At 42.4% G+C, this 16,974-nt stretch overlaps 1 protein-coding gene across 1 annotated transcript in view; it reads left to right on the top strand.

Moving 5' to 3' along the window:
- Window positions 1-16,974, top strand: part of LOC132882654 (MAM domain-containing glycosylphosphatidylinositol anchor protein 2-like) — a 555,131-nt gene that overhangs the window by 510,913 nt on the left and 27,244 nt on the right. Inside the window, exon 11 of the mRNA XM_060915736.1 lies at window positions 214-391. Within this exon, the coding sequence (XP_060771719.1) occupies window positions 214-391 (178 nt within the window). The remainder of the gene's footprint in view (window positions 1-213; window positions 392-16,974) is intronic.

The raw sequence follows: 16,974 nt of genomic DNA, 5'->3' as shown, positions 1-16,974 counted from the left end.
TATCTTTCTTTTTTTTTGCAAAATTCACTTTTGTTTTTTGTTTCATTTTTTTTTTTTATTTGTATGTGTCTAACACTTGTTGTCCTCACGTTATGTTTTTATCTCATGTATTACACTTGAGATTGTTTTATGGGTTTAAAAAAACAAACAAAGAAGACCTGCAACAGAAAGCCAGAGTGTGTATAATTGCTTGTTTGGGCTACTCTTCCGCAGACTGGGCAGCAGAGATGGTGGGAGCAGGAGATCCCTGTCGAAGGCCCCATTCAGAAGGGAGAGCTCATCACCTATAACCTGACAGAGCTCATCAGACCTGAGGCCTACGAAGTGCGCCTGACCCCTATCACCCGCTTCGGTGAGGGAGACTCCGCCATCAGGATGGTGACCTACAGTGGTGAGTGTTACACAGCTGTTACTAAAGCAGCTATTAATAAAAATGCAAGCCAGCAAAATGTAATAATTAACAATTATTCACTGAAGGTGAAGTGAATATCGGTGAGTAATAACCAAGACAAATTTGCGGTGATTATTTGAAAAAAATCATATTTTTTAAAAAGGAATAATTTATTCCAAATTTCAAAAGCGGCAGGCAAATGTCATAAAGGTGCATGCATGGTTGTGTCACTTATTTACACCGAGTCACATAAAATACTTTGTTTTGAAATACAGCTTCAATTCCAAAAAAGTTGGGACGCTGTGTCAGACATAAATAAAAACATAATGTGAAGATTTGCAAATCACAGAAAGCCTATATTTCATTGAAAATAGTACAAAGACAACATATAAAATATTGACACTCAGAAATTTTATTGTTTTTTGAAAAATATGTGTTTATTTTTAATTTGATGTCAGCAATACATTTCAAAAAAGCTGGGACAGGGCAACAAAAGATTGAAAAAGTTCTGTAATGCTAAAAAAAAAAAAAAACTAATTAGGTTAATTGGCAACAGGTCAGTAACATGATTGGGTATAAAAAGAGCATCCCAGAGAGGCGGAGTCTCTCAGAAGTAAAGATTAGGAGGGGTTCATCGCTCTGTGAAAGACTGCGTAGGCAAACAGTGCAACAATTTAAGAATAACGTTCCTCAATGTAAAATTGCAAAGAGTTTGGAGATCACATCATCTATGGTCCATAATATCATTAAAAGATTCAGAGAATCTGGAGAAATCTCTGTATGCAAGAGACAAGGTTGAAAACTGACATTGGATGCCTGTGATCTTCAGGCCTTCAGGAGACACTGCATTAAAAGCAGACACGTGTCTGTAGTGGAAATCACTGTATGGGCTCAGGAACACTTCAGAAAACCATCGTCTGTGAAAACAGTTCATTACTGCATCCACAAATGCAAGTTAAAACCAGATATAAACAATATCCAGAAACACCGCCCCCTTCTCTGGACCTGAGCTCTTTTACAATGGACTGAGGCGAAGTGGAAAACTGTCCCGAGGTCTGATGAATCAAAAGTAAAAATTCTTTTTAGAAATCATGGACACCACGTCCTCTAGGCTAAAGAGGAAAGGGACCATCTGGCTTGTTATCAGTGCACAGCTCAAAAGCCAGCATTTGTGATGGTATGAGGGGGCATTAGTGCACATGACATGGGTAGCTTGTACATCTGGGAAGGCATCATTAATGCTGAATGATATAAACACGTTTCAGAGCAATATGCTGCCATCCAGACAAAATCTTTTTCAGGGAAGGCCTTCCTTCTTTCAGCAAGACAACACGAAACTGCTTTCTGCACATATTAAAACTGCATATTATCGCATTCTGTTTGCAAAAGAGTCCAGTTGCTAAACTGGCCTGCTGCAGTCCAGACCTGTCTCCTATTTAAAACATTTGGCGCATTATGAAGTGCAAAATATGACAAAGATGCGAGACCCTGAACTGTTGAGCAACTGAAAATGTATATCAGGCAAGAATGGGACAACATTTCTCTTTCAAAACTACAGCAATTGGTCTCCTCAGTTCCCAAACTTTTACAGAGCGTTGTTAAAAGTACGATAGAGGTGATGCAACACAGCTGTAAATATGCCCCTGTCCCAACGTTTTTGAAACATATTGCTGATATCAAATTCAAAATAATCATATATTTTTCAAAAAACAATAACATTTCTCAGTTTCAACATTTGATATGTTGTCTTTGTACTATTTTCAATGAAATGTAGAGTTTCCATGATTTGCAAATTATTGCATTCTGTTTTTATTTACAGTTTACACAGCATCCCAACTTTTTTGGAATTGGGATTGTAGATTTATTTTATCACAATTCCACCTTAGCTTTGAATAGTTTTAGACCAAACTTCGTAGCATCTTTAGTGCTTTTAGGAACAGCGTTTTCTTTCATCGTTTGTAATTCTTTCTCACTTTCGTTGACAAAGCGATCGGCCGCCATTTTGCCGAGTCGCTCAAAGTGATTATCGAAAAATAGTCAAAATTTATTGACCAATCAGCATGTACAATTTTCTATAATCGCCTACATATTTATGCTATTACATGGCTCATTTGAATACTTGATTCTGATTGGTCAGTTGTGGCATGAGCGGTTTGTTATTTCTTTCGTTGTTAAGTATAACAGATCATTGCTATTGCTTACATTTAGGACTGATGCTTACTTTGCTTCTTACAGTTTCGCTGTTACCAAGGAAAGTGTCATCTTTAGAAATTGATAGCATTTAGTGAATAATCGAAGAACGTAAAGGGAAAATCATGGCTCAGGTCATTGGGGAAGGCAAACTTGAAGGATATTCCATATTATTCACAGTAAATTATGCTTGAAATATCCAAAAAGGAAATGTTTATTTTCAGCTGATGTTAAGAAAATGTAGAAAATGGTCATTAGGCAGATTTTGTCATTTTAATTCATGCGGGGGAATAAACCATAATAAACCATTATGTTTTCATAGTAGATTAGGTACAACTATTTATCAACACAGTGTAAGTGTTTTATATCTGTAAACACAAAATACACTGATTGTACCCCAGGCACATAAAAAAGCACGGTGTGATCAGAATATCCTGATTGTGAGTTATAACTAGCCTTTGGTGCTTAGTAATTAAAGTAGTGCAATGCTGATTATTAGTGTGTCATGTATATAGTCTGTTCCCATTTAAGTGACTTCCTGACTCTGACTCTGTATGTGAGTTAACATTATCCAATAATGTTTCCTAGCAGCTCCAAATTACCCTAAAATGCTCAATATTTTTTTTCTTGTCACGTAAATAAATGCCTTACTAAGTAATACAGAACAAACTTGTTTTACACAATGCATTTCAAATGGAAAACACTGAAACATCCTGCTCAGTCATTCTTCCAGGCTACGACTCTAACAGAAGCCATTCGAGCTCCTTGCTGCTCACAGAGGCTTGGATTAGTGGAGACAACATGGTGGTTGCAATTAGTTGCAGTTGATTGTATTGGAAGTGACAGACAGTGAAGTGAGCTCATATTCTGTTCAAGCATGAGCTTTATTTGAGGTATCGAACATTGGTTTTGTTTTTCACTGGATCATAGTTTCAGTGTCTGGTTATTTAGCACAAAAGTCTTTTAGCACAAGTTCCAAAGTCTCAGCACAACTCTGCATTATGGTCACAATAATTGAAAAATAAATGCTCATCTTGGGCAGCACGGTGGTGTAGTGGTTAGCACTGTCGCCTCACAGCAAGAAGGTCCGGGTTCGAGCCCCGTGGCCGGCGAGGGCCTTTCTGTGCGGAGTTTGCATGTTCTCCCCGTGTCCGCGTGGGTTTCCTCCGGGTGCTCCGGTTTCCCCCACAGTCCAAAGACATGCAGGTTAGGTTAACTGGTGACTCTAAATTGACCGTAGGTGTGAATGTGAGTGTGAATGGTTGTCTGTGTCTATGTGTCAGCCCTGTGATGACCTGGCGACTTGTCCGGGGTGTACCCCGCCTTTCGCCCGTAGTCAGCTGGGATAGGCTCCAGCTTGCCTGCGACCCTGTAGAACAGGATAAAGTGGCTACAGATAATGAGATGAGATGAGATGAGAAATACTCATCTTGATCTAGGAAGGGGTTTATGATCGCTTAGGCTACTATCACACTGTCTCGTAGCTTGCCATGTAAGCGGCATGTGGGTCAAATGCCAAGAAATGAGGCGCATTTTGCCCACAATTAAAGTCCTGTGACGTGCACAGCGTATGTTTGGCGTTTCTGTGGCGTTCCTGGGGTTTGTATGGGGTTCAAGGGACATAAAGTTATGGCGTACTGAGCTGGCGTATGATGTGTTGCCGAGGCGTAACCGTTTCACTGGCTTGGCGTTTCGTTCTTACACGTGACATTGCTGCTGCATACCTGCGGCGTATCTGCGGCGTTCACAGGTGAGTATAAAAGGGGGCCCCACGCTGCGTTCGTTGTCATTCGTCACAGTCAAGAAAGCCTCATGCCAGTGAAGAAGTCAGGACCCAAGAAGGGCAAAGGAAGAGGGAAGACATCAGCCACATCCACCCAGCAGCCCCGGAGCCACCTTCATCAGACATACATCAACTAAAGCGTTTGCACGGCATAATAGGTGTTCGAGCAACATTCCCGCTGCGTCACTGCTGCTGCATAGCTTTCGTTTTTATGGCGTACATGTGACATATGTGTGACGTATCAAAGCTGCTACGTATGTGCTACGGATTTTTAAGTGCGGACCTAAAAATACGCCACACCCTGGCGTACAAGGAGGTCGTGTAACGCATCCTAGAGTATTAGCTACATAAGCTGGTGATGCTGTGACGTTCCTTTCTTACTGCCACGTATCTTGATACACCGTACATACTCAAGGCTGAAACGCCAACGTGTGAACCAAGCATTAGGGACTGGAAGCCAGAATTTCTACTGCTGTGCATGTTAAGGATCAGTTGCTGATCCCTGAAACATGGACTGAAAAGCCAATTCTTTGGTGTCTTTGGATATTTGTCGTTAAACCATTACAAACCTTGAATTGTCGGCACCTTCATAGATAACTTCAATCACTTCTGATCAGATCACAAATTCAACAGTTATGTGTTTGCTGAATTAATTAACCGGGGGATTATATCTCTTGCCCTGCTTGACAACATGTGTTTTGCTGACTAAGAAGTAACCAACACTTGCGATATGTAAAGAAAAGAAAGAAACTTCCACTAAAGTATCCTAAAATGAACGGCAATTAAATTAAAGTGCAATGACAAAATAACCAAAATTTATACGTCAGTTGTTTATAATACGGCAATCGTGAAGCAAGAAGAAGAGGTTACGCTAAGATGTAAGGGTTGTTTGATCATCAAGACAAGTCTCGAAGCTGTCCCTAGTTTACATGGAAATCACTCGTTTTTGATTGGAATCTCAGCAACTTTTAGCCTAGTAAACTAGACCCACCCGCCTAGCGGCCAAAAATATTTTTGCCTACGAGTGGGTCTAGCCTCGGACCATACCCATATCAACAACGCGCCCCGGGCATCAAATCGTGCCCGCCAATCACAACGCAAGGTTTTTGTTTGGATGCTTTGGGCGGGCTTTTGCAGGAGTGACAACAAGGCTGCACGACGCTGGAGAAAACACAACAGGAAAGATGGCTACGGCTATTGAACAGCGCTCGTTTGACTCCGCTTTGGAATCAGTTTTAGAAGAATTAGACTTGGAGTTTTCGTTGAAACATGAGCAGGAAGAGGCTGTCCGCTCATTCCTTTTCAAGAAGGACGTTTTTGCTGTTTTGCCGACCGGCTATGGCAAAAGTCTGATCTACCAGCTGGCTCCGCTGTTAGCCAAAAGGATGGGGCTAAGTGAAAACCCTATGGTGGTAATTGTCTCGCCCTTGGTAGCCCTAATGGAGGACCAGGTGAAGGAGGCAAACAATTTCGGACTCACGGCCATGCAATTGGGCGTCGATGAATATCACATTTAGTCTGGCTTGCCAGGCTACCATGATCGCTGAATCTTCACCAAAACACTCGACGCTCCAATGGTGTCCCTCTCCACATGCTGTTTGTTTACCCTCCCCCACTGCTTTCAGTCGCTCTGACTACGTCACAGTCACTGTTGCGCTGATTGGTCAGGGCGTTGGCCTATACGCACAGAGACAGTTTGAAAGACAACGGGTTGTTCCTACCCACACCCTTCGGAAATGTCTACGACCGAGACCAGACTAAATGTTCACATTTAGTCTGGCTTGCCAGGCTGAGCAACTTTCATAAAAAAATCCATCAAACATCTTTAAACATGATCAGTAAGTATTTATAATAAAGATCAAGTGTTCTTGGATCTTATGTTTAAGAACTTAGAGCTGTGTTAAAAGACTTTTGTGCTCAATGACCGTAAACCATCGTTTCACTGTGTGTGTATGTGTGTAATGAGATTTTATTTGTATTAGTTGTACAATTATTTGTCAGGGTTATATAATTTTTTTTTCTTCTCCTTGCTCCTCTTTGGAATCGCACTTGAATCACACGTTGATAGACTTGAAACTCTGACATGAATTTGAATGGCTGGCGACTCCAGACTGAACACTTGTCAAAGAACTAATACATTAGGGCTGCCAACAAAATGCAATTAATGAATACAAGTGTTGTTTTCCGTTCTTAATTGGGTATTCAGTTGTCATGCAATGATTTATTGCAGGGCTAATTAAGCAATTAAATACAACATTTCCCCCTAATAGAGAATCTGCTCTATAGTATTCTAATCGCTGACCTATTTGGCTAGCATTAAGGGTGGGTTTTCAGTAAGTCACTCTGGATAAGGGCATCTGCCAAAGAGTTTAGTTCGTGTAAACATTGGGGGGAACGCGAGGATCAGTGCTGGGAGCAGATCTGATTCCATAACAGTTGGAAATGTCCAAGAGGCGCGTAAAAAAAAAAAATGAAATTAGAGAAGATTACAAAAGGTAACCTAAAAGCCTGATTTCTAAACCAATATCCAAAATGTGCTACATGTAGAAGGGTTCTGTTTATTCGGAATACATTATTAAGAAGCGAACATTAATACAGCTACTCATTATTATCCCTCATTCATTTTCTGATAAGGACATTACTATTTTTTTTTTTTCCTGGCTACACAAACAAGAAGCTGGAATCATTAATGTTTCTCTTTGCAAGCCAGTGTGTGAAGCATGCAGCTGTGTCATGATAGACTTGATTAGCAATTTAGATGATTGTCTTGAGGGTGGCACGGTGGTATTATGGTTAGCACAGAAGGAAGAAGGTTCTGGGTTTCAGCCCAGTGGCTGACGGAGGATTTTCTGTGTGGAGTTTGCATGTTTGCACAGGTTTCCTCCGGGTGCTCCGGTTTACCCCAAAGACATGCAGGTTAGGCTAATTGGCGGCTCTAAATTGACCGTAGGTGTGAATGTGTGAGTGTTTGTCAATATGTATCAGCCCTGCGATGATCTGGTGACTTGTCCAGGGTGTACCCTGCCTCTCGCGCATAGTCAGCTGGGATAGGCTCCAGCTTGCCCGCGACCCTGCACAGGATAAGCGGTTATGGATAATGGATGGATGGATTATTGTCTTCATCCATGGAAAACATGACCAGTGAAAGATTCTCATTTGGAGAGTTGTGTTGGAGAAGTGGAGGTGCTCTGTCGGGTTCTGTTTGAGATATTTTCCTGCCATTGGAAGGGAAATTCTCCTTGGCCCAGAAGCTCATGAGTTTGTATCTTGATAATCCATGGCTAGGAGTCCAAGAGAGCAGTATTGGCCATTCTTTCTCTCTCTGGGTGTCGGTGAGCTCCTGTGCTGTCTGTGGAAGACGGGACGTAGCGCTTTCCTACAAGTATTTTACATAGCTCTGTGATGTTGCATGAGAAACAGTTTGAAACGATGGCGGCTTCACATGTCTCAGAGGAAGCAGATGCATCTTCACCCTCTCTGGGTTGTAGTTATTGTGTTATAGGGGACAGCTGGCTGCTTAAATCAGGGATCTGTGCTTTAACCTCAAGCTGCACATTGTAGATCCTCTATCTCATCATTACTTTCACTATTTTCTTATGATACAAATGTTTAAGAAATAACAGTCTCCTTATTATGGCCACTGATTGAAATGTGCTGTGTGGGTGAATTACCGTATAGGCTGGCATGTAATCCATTCAGATGCGTTCTAGCACATTCACTGAATCCTGTGCATCCTGAGACATGGGTTTTCACTAGCAATGAAAATGAATGTATCTTGAGTCCATGGCATTTCCAGATGTCAGAGTGGCAATGTCATTACTTTAGTTATTTTGGAAGCATCCTGAGGTGGGTTAGGGGGTTTGCATTTATCTTATCACTTATCATAATGGTATTTGCTACCATCTTGATTCCACTAAAAATAGCTCCTTTTCGCTAATCTAACTCCAAGGTTAATTATTCAGATTATTCACATCACAGCTGAAGTAAACAAAAATTAAATGGCAGCTTGCCAGCATGTTGATAAAATTAAATCAGGACAAAGCCTTGGGGAAGAAAAAAAAAACAAAACAAAACACCCATCACACATACTCCAGCTATACACAGAGAAATGTATGAGGAGGGTATTGCTTAACATTTTCTACTATTTTCTCAATATACACAAAGCCCTGGGAGTGATCTTTAGACAGTGGTATCTTACAGGACTATGAAGTAAAGTAATTATGTATTAAAGTCATACAACCCCGATTCCAAAAAAAGTTGGGACAAAGTACAAATTGTAAATAAAAACGGAATGCAATGATGTGGAAGTTTCAAAATTTTATTCAGAATAGAACATAGATGACATATCAAATGTTTAAACTGAGAAAATGTATCATTTAAAGAGAAAAATTAGGAGATTTTAAATTTCATGACAACAACACATCTCAAAAAAGTTGGGACAAGGCCATGTTTACCACTGTGAGACATCCCCTTTCCTCTTTACAACAGTCTGTAAACGTCTGAGGACCGAGGAGACAAGTTGCTCAAGTTTAGGGATAGGAATGTTAACCCATTCTTGTCTAATGTAGGATTCTAGTTGCTCAACTGTCTTAGGTCGTTTTTGTCATATCTTCTGTTTTATGATGCGCCAAATGTTTTCTATGGGTGAAAGATCTGGACTGCAGGCTGGCCAGTTCAGTACCCGGACCCTTCTTCTACGCAGTCATGATGCTGTAATTGATGCAGTATGTGGTTTGGCATTGTCATGTTGGAAAATGCAAGGTCTTCCCTGAAAGAGACGTCGTCTGGATGGGAGCATATGTTGCTCTAGAACCTGGATATACCTTTCAGCATTGATGGTGTCTTTCCAGATGTGTAAGCTGCCCATGCCACATGCACTAATGCAACCCCATACCATCAGAGATGCAGGCTTCTGAACTGAGCGCTGATAACAACTTGGGTCGTCCTTCTCCTCTTTAGTCCGAATGACACGGCGTCCCTGATTTCCATAAAGAACTTCAAATTTTGATTCGTCTGACCACAGAACAGTTTTCCACTTTGCCACAGTCCATTTTAAATGAGCCTTGGCCCAGAGAAGACGTCTGCGCTTCTGGATCATGTTTAGATACGGCTTCTTCTTTGAACTATAGAGTTTTAGCTGGCAACGGCGGATGGCACGGTGAATTGTGTTCACAGATAATGTTCTCTGGAAATATTCCTGAGCCCATTTTGTGATTTCCAATACAGAAGCATGCCTGTATGTGATGCAGTGCCGTCTAAGGGCCCGAAGATCACGGGCACCTGGTATGGTTTTCCAGCCTTGACCCTTACGCACAGAGATTCTTCCAGATTCTCTGAATCTTTTGATATTATGCACTGTAGATGATGATATGTTCAAACTCTTTGCAATTTTACACTGTCGAACTCCTTTCTGATATTGTTCCACTATTTGTTGGCGCAGAATTAAGGGGATTGGTGATCCTCTTCCCATCTTTACTTCTGAGAGCCGCTGCCACTCCAAGATGCTCTTTTTATACCCAGTCATGTTAATGACCTATTGCCAATTGACCTAATGAGTTGCAATTTGGTCCTCCAGCTGTTCCTTTTTTGTACCTTTAACTTTTCCAGCCTCTTATTGCCCCTGTCCCAACTTTTTTGAGATGTGTTGCTGTCATGAAATTTCAAATGAGCCAATATTTGGCATGAAATTTCAAAATGTCTCACTTTCGACATGTGATATGTTGTCTATGTTCTATTGTGAATACAATATCAGTTTTTGAGATTTGTAAATTATTGCATTCCGTTTTTATTTACAATTTGTACTTTGTCCCAACTTTTTTGGAATCGGGGTTGTATTAAGATTATTATTATTGTCTGTTACACATAAAGTTGCCATGAAACATATAAAGAGAGGGAATTTTTAAGTGGTTTAACAGGATGCTAGTCATCAGACATGAACACATATCTAGAAGATCAAGTCCTTCCCACACCATTCATGGCACATTTGGCGGCGCCGATCTCTGCCTATATTACATAGCTAGGGTTACAGTGGGGGGCTAGTCCTCAGGTAACCACAAGAGTTTGACTCCCCACTCGCATCTGTATTGCAGCATGCCTTGCCAAATGGCAGTAGGCACCATTTTTATGATGGTCTTTGGTATGACCTGACCATGAGGAGAACTCGTGATCTCCTGATTGAGAGGTGGACATGCTAACCACTAGGCCACTCGCTGGTTGACGTATCCAGAAGATGGTGGTGGTAATAATAAAAATAATAATTTCAATTTAGGGGTGGCATGGTAGTGTAATGGTTAGCACTGTCGCCTCACAGCAAGAAGGTTCTGGGTTTGAGCCCAGTGACCGATAAGGGCCTTTCTGTGTGGAGTTTGCATGTTCTCCCTGTGTCTGCATGGGTTTCCTCCAGGTGCTCTGGTTTCCTTCCCCCAGACTCCAAAGACATGCAGGTTAGGCTAATTGGTGGATCTAAATTGACTGTAGGTGTGAATGTGAGTGTGAATGTGTGAGTGTTTGTCTCTGTGTATCAGCCCTGCGATGATCTGGTGACTTGTCCAGGGTGTACCCCACCTCTTGCCCATAGTCAGCTGGAATAGGCTCCAGCTTGCCTGCGACCCTGAACAAGATAAGCGGTTACAGATAATGGATGGATGGAAGTTCAATTTATATAGTGCCTTTCTCATACCTAAGTTCGCTTTACAATTAGAGGAAGAAAAAAAAAGTTCACCAAAAGAGGGTCAGGATGTAATTCCAGTGGTGTAGCTGCTCATAGTCCCAGCAAAAGGCGCATGAGAGTATGTCTCACACCCGCTACGATGCCACTGGGAAACATCGCTTGGAACACCACACCAAGCACAGAGCACTGGACAACCCTGATATGAAAGAAAGTAACGAGCTCACTGCAGTCTATAGCTAGGAGCACAGGCATCACCCACCATGGACCAAAGCCTGAAGGGAGCTGATGCCAAAACTACACCGCAACTGGTGGACAAAACATTCAAACAAAGAACAAACCATCCATCTATCCATTCATTATCTGTAGCCGCTTATCCTGTGCAGGGTCACAGGCAAGCTGGAGCCTATCCCAGCTGACTATAGGCAAGAGGTAGGGTACACCCTGGACAAGTCGCCAGATCATCGCAGGGCTGATACATAGAGCCAAACAACCATTCACACTCGCACCTATGGCCAATTTAGAGCCACCAATTAGCCTAACCTGCATGTCTTTGGACATTGGGGGAAACCAGAGCACCCGGAGGAAACCCATGGGGAGAACATGCAAACTCCACACAGAAAGGCCCCAATCAGCCACTGGGCTTGAATCCGGAACCTTCTTCCTGTGAGGCGACAGTACTAACCATTACACCACCGTGCCGCCCACAGGAAACCATACAATCACAAAGAAAAACAAAGGGGAAAAAAGGAAAATAAAAAGCTTCTGGCACCAAAACATTCACAGCGTACTCTCAACCGGAAACAGAAACGGAGGTGGAAGACAAGGTGCTCTTTTATTTAATAAAATGTCAGGAAAAGTGGCAGGTGCAGAGCTTTGCGAGGTGTGCTGGGGGTCCAGCAGCTCTTCAGTCATGGGCTGGAGCTGTGTGGAGAGCTTGTTACTGGTGTGATGATTTCCTCTTTTTCATCATCGGTAAGCTGACCTACAAGCAGATGAGAGGAGAACTTCAGCATTGTAGCTGCGCCTAAGCTCAAGATGAAGAGAAGCATTGCTTAAACTGCTCCAAAAAATGCGTGCTGAACCGAAGCTGTCCTTTCAGCACCCGTGATGAGGGATCACCGTGGCAGTGGGTAATAAAAATGGATGAACACTTAAAGATATTATTGTTTGATTCTGCTTTATGGGATCAAGCTGTATGCCGTTTGAGGAACTGTTCACCAAAGAATATTCTGTTCATCTGTCTTTCCACCTGCTGAAAAAGAAAAAAAAACTTCTCTTGATCAACATAACTCAAACAGTACAATGTTCACACGCTCACACTCCTGCCTGAAATGCATGTTCTGATGCTGCCAACAAACCAAAGATGGCTGCTTTTTTTTTTTCTTGGTGTGATTCCTGTATAGATGGAAAGGATGTGTGTAAAATAATTTGAGTCTGTTACTTTCAGAGTGATGGAAAATGTTTTCAGTTCAGAAGATTAATCATACATACGTATAATGACGAACAGTCAGCATTAACGCACACGCTTCTTTCTGCTTTTTTATTAGTATTTTCGAAAGGTTATGGTCGCTTTGAATGATCGGGTTCTGGTTACTCCATGAGATAAACCTCGTACGACATTCTATGTGTTCATAGTAAGGTCATGAAGCTCATGTTGACTGTAGGTCATGTCCATGTGAAGTATATTATTTTGCATGTGGTCTTTAGAAAAGACTGCATATTTGACGCTAGGAATAAGTGACGCTGTTGGTATGTGTCCTTGCTTATCCAAGCTTTTAGCTGGTGGCATAAAGAAGAAGAAGAAACCTTTATTTGTCACATGGACACTTCAAGCACAGTGAAATTCATCCTCTGCATTTAACCCATCTGAAGCAGTGAACACATGCACACACTCCCAGAGCAGTGGGCAGCCACACTAGAGTGCCTGGGGAGCAGTCAGGGGTTCGGTACCTCGCTCAAGGGCACTTCAGCCCAAGGCCGCCCCATGTTAACCTAACTGCATGTCTTTGGACTGTGGGGGAAACCGGAGCACCTGGAGGAAACCCACACAGACACGGGGAGAACATGCAAACTCCGCACAGAAAGGCCCTCGCCGGCCACGGGGCTCGAACCCAGAACCTTCTTGCTGTGAGGCGACAGCGCTAACCACTACACCACCATGCCATCCTTTTTTTTTATTACTACACAATAGCCTTTGTGTAGTAACAAGTCCTTCACTGCATTCCATATTCAGTAGTTACACCATATTTTTAACTTTCAGAAAAAATAGGTACCCTATGGGTACATGTGGCTACTGCTTATAAATAAAATTTTTCCGATACCATGTCCATACAGTAACTATAGCATATATATAGTATTTACTCTGTGAGGCAGTAGCCACAAAAATTAAGCGTAATCCAAAAATGAACAATTCAAAAATCACAGAAGTAAAATATATCAAGTGTCTGTACATATGTTATTTACCAGCTGGGAGGTCCGTATCATGAAATACCGTGACCGAGGTCTTGAAAGTACTGAGTGCTCCGGCCGAGGTTCCGGAGCGCGTTCCGGAACCTCGGCCAGAGCACTCCGGGAGCAAGCCGGAGCGCGCTGCTTAATTTGAAGGGGAGCAAGCCGGAGCGCGCTCCGGAACCTCGGCCGGAGCACTCCGGGAGCAAGCCGGAGCGTGCTGCTTAATTTGAGGGGGAGCAAGCCGGAGCGCGCTCCGGAACCTCGGCCGGAGCACTCCGGGAGCAAGCTGGAGCGCGCTGCTTAATTTGAGGGGGAGCAAGCCGGAGCACGCTCCAGAACCTCGGCCGGAGCACTCCGGGAGCAAGCCGGAGTGCGCTGCTTAATTTGAGGGGGAGCAAGCTGGAGCGCGCTCCAGCAGCTATTTACACTGGATCCGGTGTAAATAGCTGCCGGATCATAATTACAGTAAACTAGTAAATACAGTAAAGGAAAAACTTGAGACTGAAAGGTTTTAACAGTCATCCAAATGACTGAACGTAAACATTGCTACAGTAACATACTAGCTACTATGTTGTTGACATTAGCTAGCTTGACCTTCAAAATGGCGGACACCGGGGCGTCACGTGACCCTGTGACATCAGGTGAAATACCTCAATAGATTGTTTTGTTGGAAAAGCATACATTTTTTGTTGCAAATTGTCTCGTTTTTGTCAGGACTGTAGCCTGCTGGGGGGGTGTGGGTAAATTACCATATGGGCCATTCACGTGACGATTTAAGTCTTGGGTTTTTTTTCCGCCAATCAGCTGTATGATACGAGCTGAGCTCGTGGCTACTTAAGCTGCATACAGGCATGTAATTTCACTATGGAATGAATATGGAGCAAGCTAAACAGATCACAGAGGAGCTGAAACACCTCGAAGCAAACAGATGCACGGTAGTTACATCGGAGATGACCATTTCTAGCAAAAAAAAAAAAAACGCAACCAAAAGGAAGTGTTCTAGGACTACATATTCCATCAGAGGCAATGATGTGTGCAAGGCGACGTTTCTCTTTCTGATGGGGTGAGTTTATTAATCTAAGGTTGTGTGGTTATTTTTGCATGTAACGGAGTGTTGTGGTTTGGTTACATGAAACTAGCGTTGTGTTAGTTGTGTCATCATCGTGCTATCTTTCTTTCTTACGGTGTGAGTAATTTTTCAACCACAAAACGTTAAAGTATACTTTAGGACTTTATTTTTGTACTTCATAATTGTGTTGGGCATACTTTGCATGGAAGGAAAATTGACGTGGTGATCTTTGTTTACATGAAAGTAGCATCGTGCTAGCTAGTAGGGGGTAGAGCTTTCCTTAATGTCATGCAGATGAGCAGCATTATGTGCCCGCCCTACACCCAGAGTAGCTGAGATGGAAAACTTTGAGGGCGATTTTCTCCCTTTCCTGTTTTAAGAGGTATGCACTTTCAAAAGGCCACACATTCTTCAAATATTGTCAGATCTCCACATGGAAGGCATCATTGGAAAGCTTAGAAACTGTACTTTCTGAATCTGTCAATAACTCAAAATGCCCCCGGGCCGACATGTGTCCCTGGATTCCGTGATCAGTCAAGGAATTTTTAGAAATAATTAATGCTGTTAGAAAAGTTGGAGCTGTGTTCCCTACGGCAGAGCAATAGGGCCAGGGTTTTATATTTTATTTGGAAACTTCTGAGAAAAAAACTCAGAATTTTTGAGATTAAAGTCAAAATTTTCGAGGAAAAAAGTCAAAAGTTTCGAGAAAAAAGTCTAAATTTTCAAGAAAAAAAAGTCAGAAATCTGTAGAAGGCGGGCTTCCATACGGAAGTGACACTCACTCGCGGCCGGTAGACATGAATGGCTGAGACCAGAGCCATGGAATTCAGAGTTGTGACAACCGGGGTACAGGAAGTCGGTTGGTGATGTGATTAACAATATTGTGATTCTGTGCCAAGACTGCAAGGATCTCTTTGTTATTAAACCCAATCCCGAAATAACATTTGATTAAGTCGTCCATTTCAGCAGCACTAAACACAGTAGTGGCAGACTAAGACCCGGTCCACACGTAGCCGGGTATCTGCTAAATCGAAGATATTTTTCTACGTTTTGGCCTGTCATCCACATGAAAACACATCAAAAACGAATATTTAAAAAAACTCCGGGCAAAGTGAAGATTTTTGAAAACTCCGTGTATGCCTTTTCGTGTAGACAGAGATAACCGGAGTATTGCGTTTTAGAACGTCACAATCTGCGCCAAAAAAATGACAACAACTCTGCCCTGACGTCAAACGTGCGACCTTTGTTTACTGCAGAAGCCAGATTAAGCATGGACTTAAGCTAGCCGCACACCACGGCGATCCACGCGGTACCGAACCGACCCATTTCAGAGCCGACTCCCGACAGGGCACGCACATATCCCCCGACTGTTGACGAGTGCAGTCGCGATTGAAGCGACATGTGACAACTTAATAGCTTTGTGATTGGCTATTGGATATAGTTACTGTTAAATCCAACACTTGAAGATGCTACAGGCTGAATTACAAATGACACAACATGGAATATGTAGCGCACTATCTAGGCTGCATGAGCTATTATTTCCAACCTTAAATAGTGCACTTATATAGGGGAGTTAAAGTGATTTGGAATTCAGCCACACAACTTGAGCAGAGTGGCTTTCCAGCCCACTGTGTCTATGGATAAAGCTTCAGTCTATGGAATTACAGTATATACCTGCATTAGGTGCTACCAACACGTATTCCTCGCGCTAGAAATTGTGTTTAATGATGTCACGTGTTATATGCGAAAGATATGATTGGCTATTGCTAGCGACTCTCGCCGATCAGTCTGGCTCCCGATTAGTTTTTCGAATCGGCTGTGAGATGAGTCGGTACCATCGAAAACTAGTCTTTACGCCTGACTCGCGACTTCAGTTGGCTCGGTACGCTGAAAATCGGCGTAGTGTGCGGCTAGCTAAAGAGTAATGGATCGGAGTAGTGCCTTGAAAGTGTTAATTATTGTGCAGGTGCTATTTACATGTTTAATTTTAGAAGCCCAACTACTGCTCCAAGAGCACAGGCGATGTGATTAGAGGGTAGGATTTGGGGAAATAATGCCATCTACAGGTTTGGAATGCTTATGAATGTGATTGAAGACGCAGATGTTCGGTTATGTGTGGAAGGGATTTTTTTCGAAGACAAGGTGGTGTGGATAAAACATTTTTATAAACGGAGGGGGGGAAAATGTTCGGTTTTAAAAATACCCGGCTACGTGTGTACATGGCACAAGTCTCCGTCAGCTCTGAATGACCTGGTACTTCCTGGTAGCCTAAATTTGTGACTGTTTTCTCAAAAATTTTGAGTTTATTTTCTCAAAACTTTTGATAAATTTTGACTTTTTTCTTGAAAATTTCGACTTTTTTCTCAAATTTTGACTTTTTTCTCGAAATTTTTGGCTTTTTTTTCTCAAAAGTTTTGAGA

The sequence above is a fragment of the Neoarius graeffei genome, chromosome 3, assembly GCF_027579695.1.
Source record: "Neoarius graeffei isolate fNeoGra1 chromosome 3, fNeoGra1.pri, whole genome shotgun sequence".
NCBI classification, from domain to species: Eukaryota; Metazoa; Chordata; class Actinopteri; order Siluriformes; family Ariidae; genus Neoarius; species Neoarius graeffei.
The sequence above is the reverse complement of the archived record's forward strand: the minus strand, read 5'-3'. Positions and strand labels throughout refer to the sequence as shown.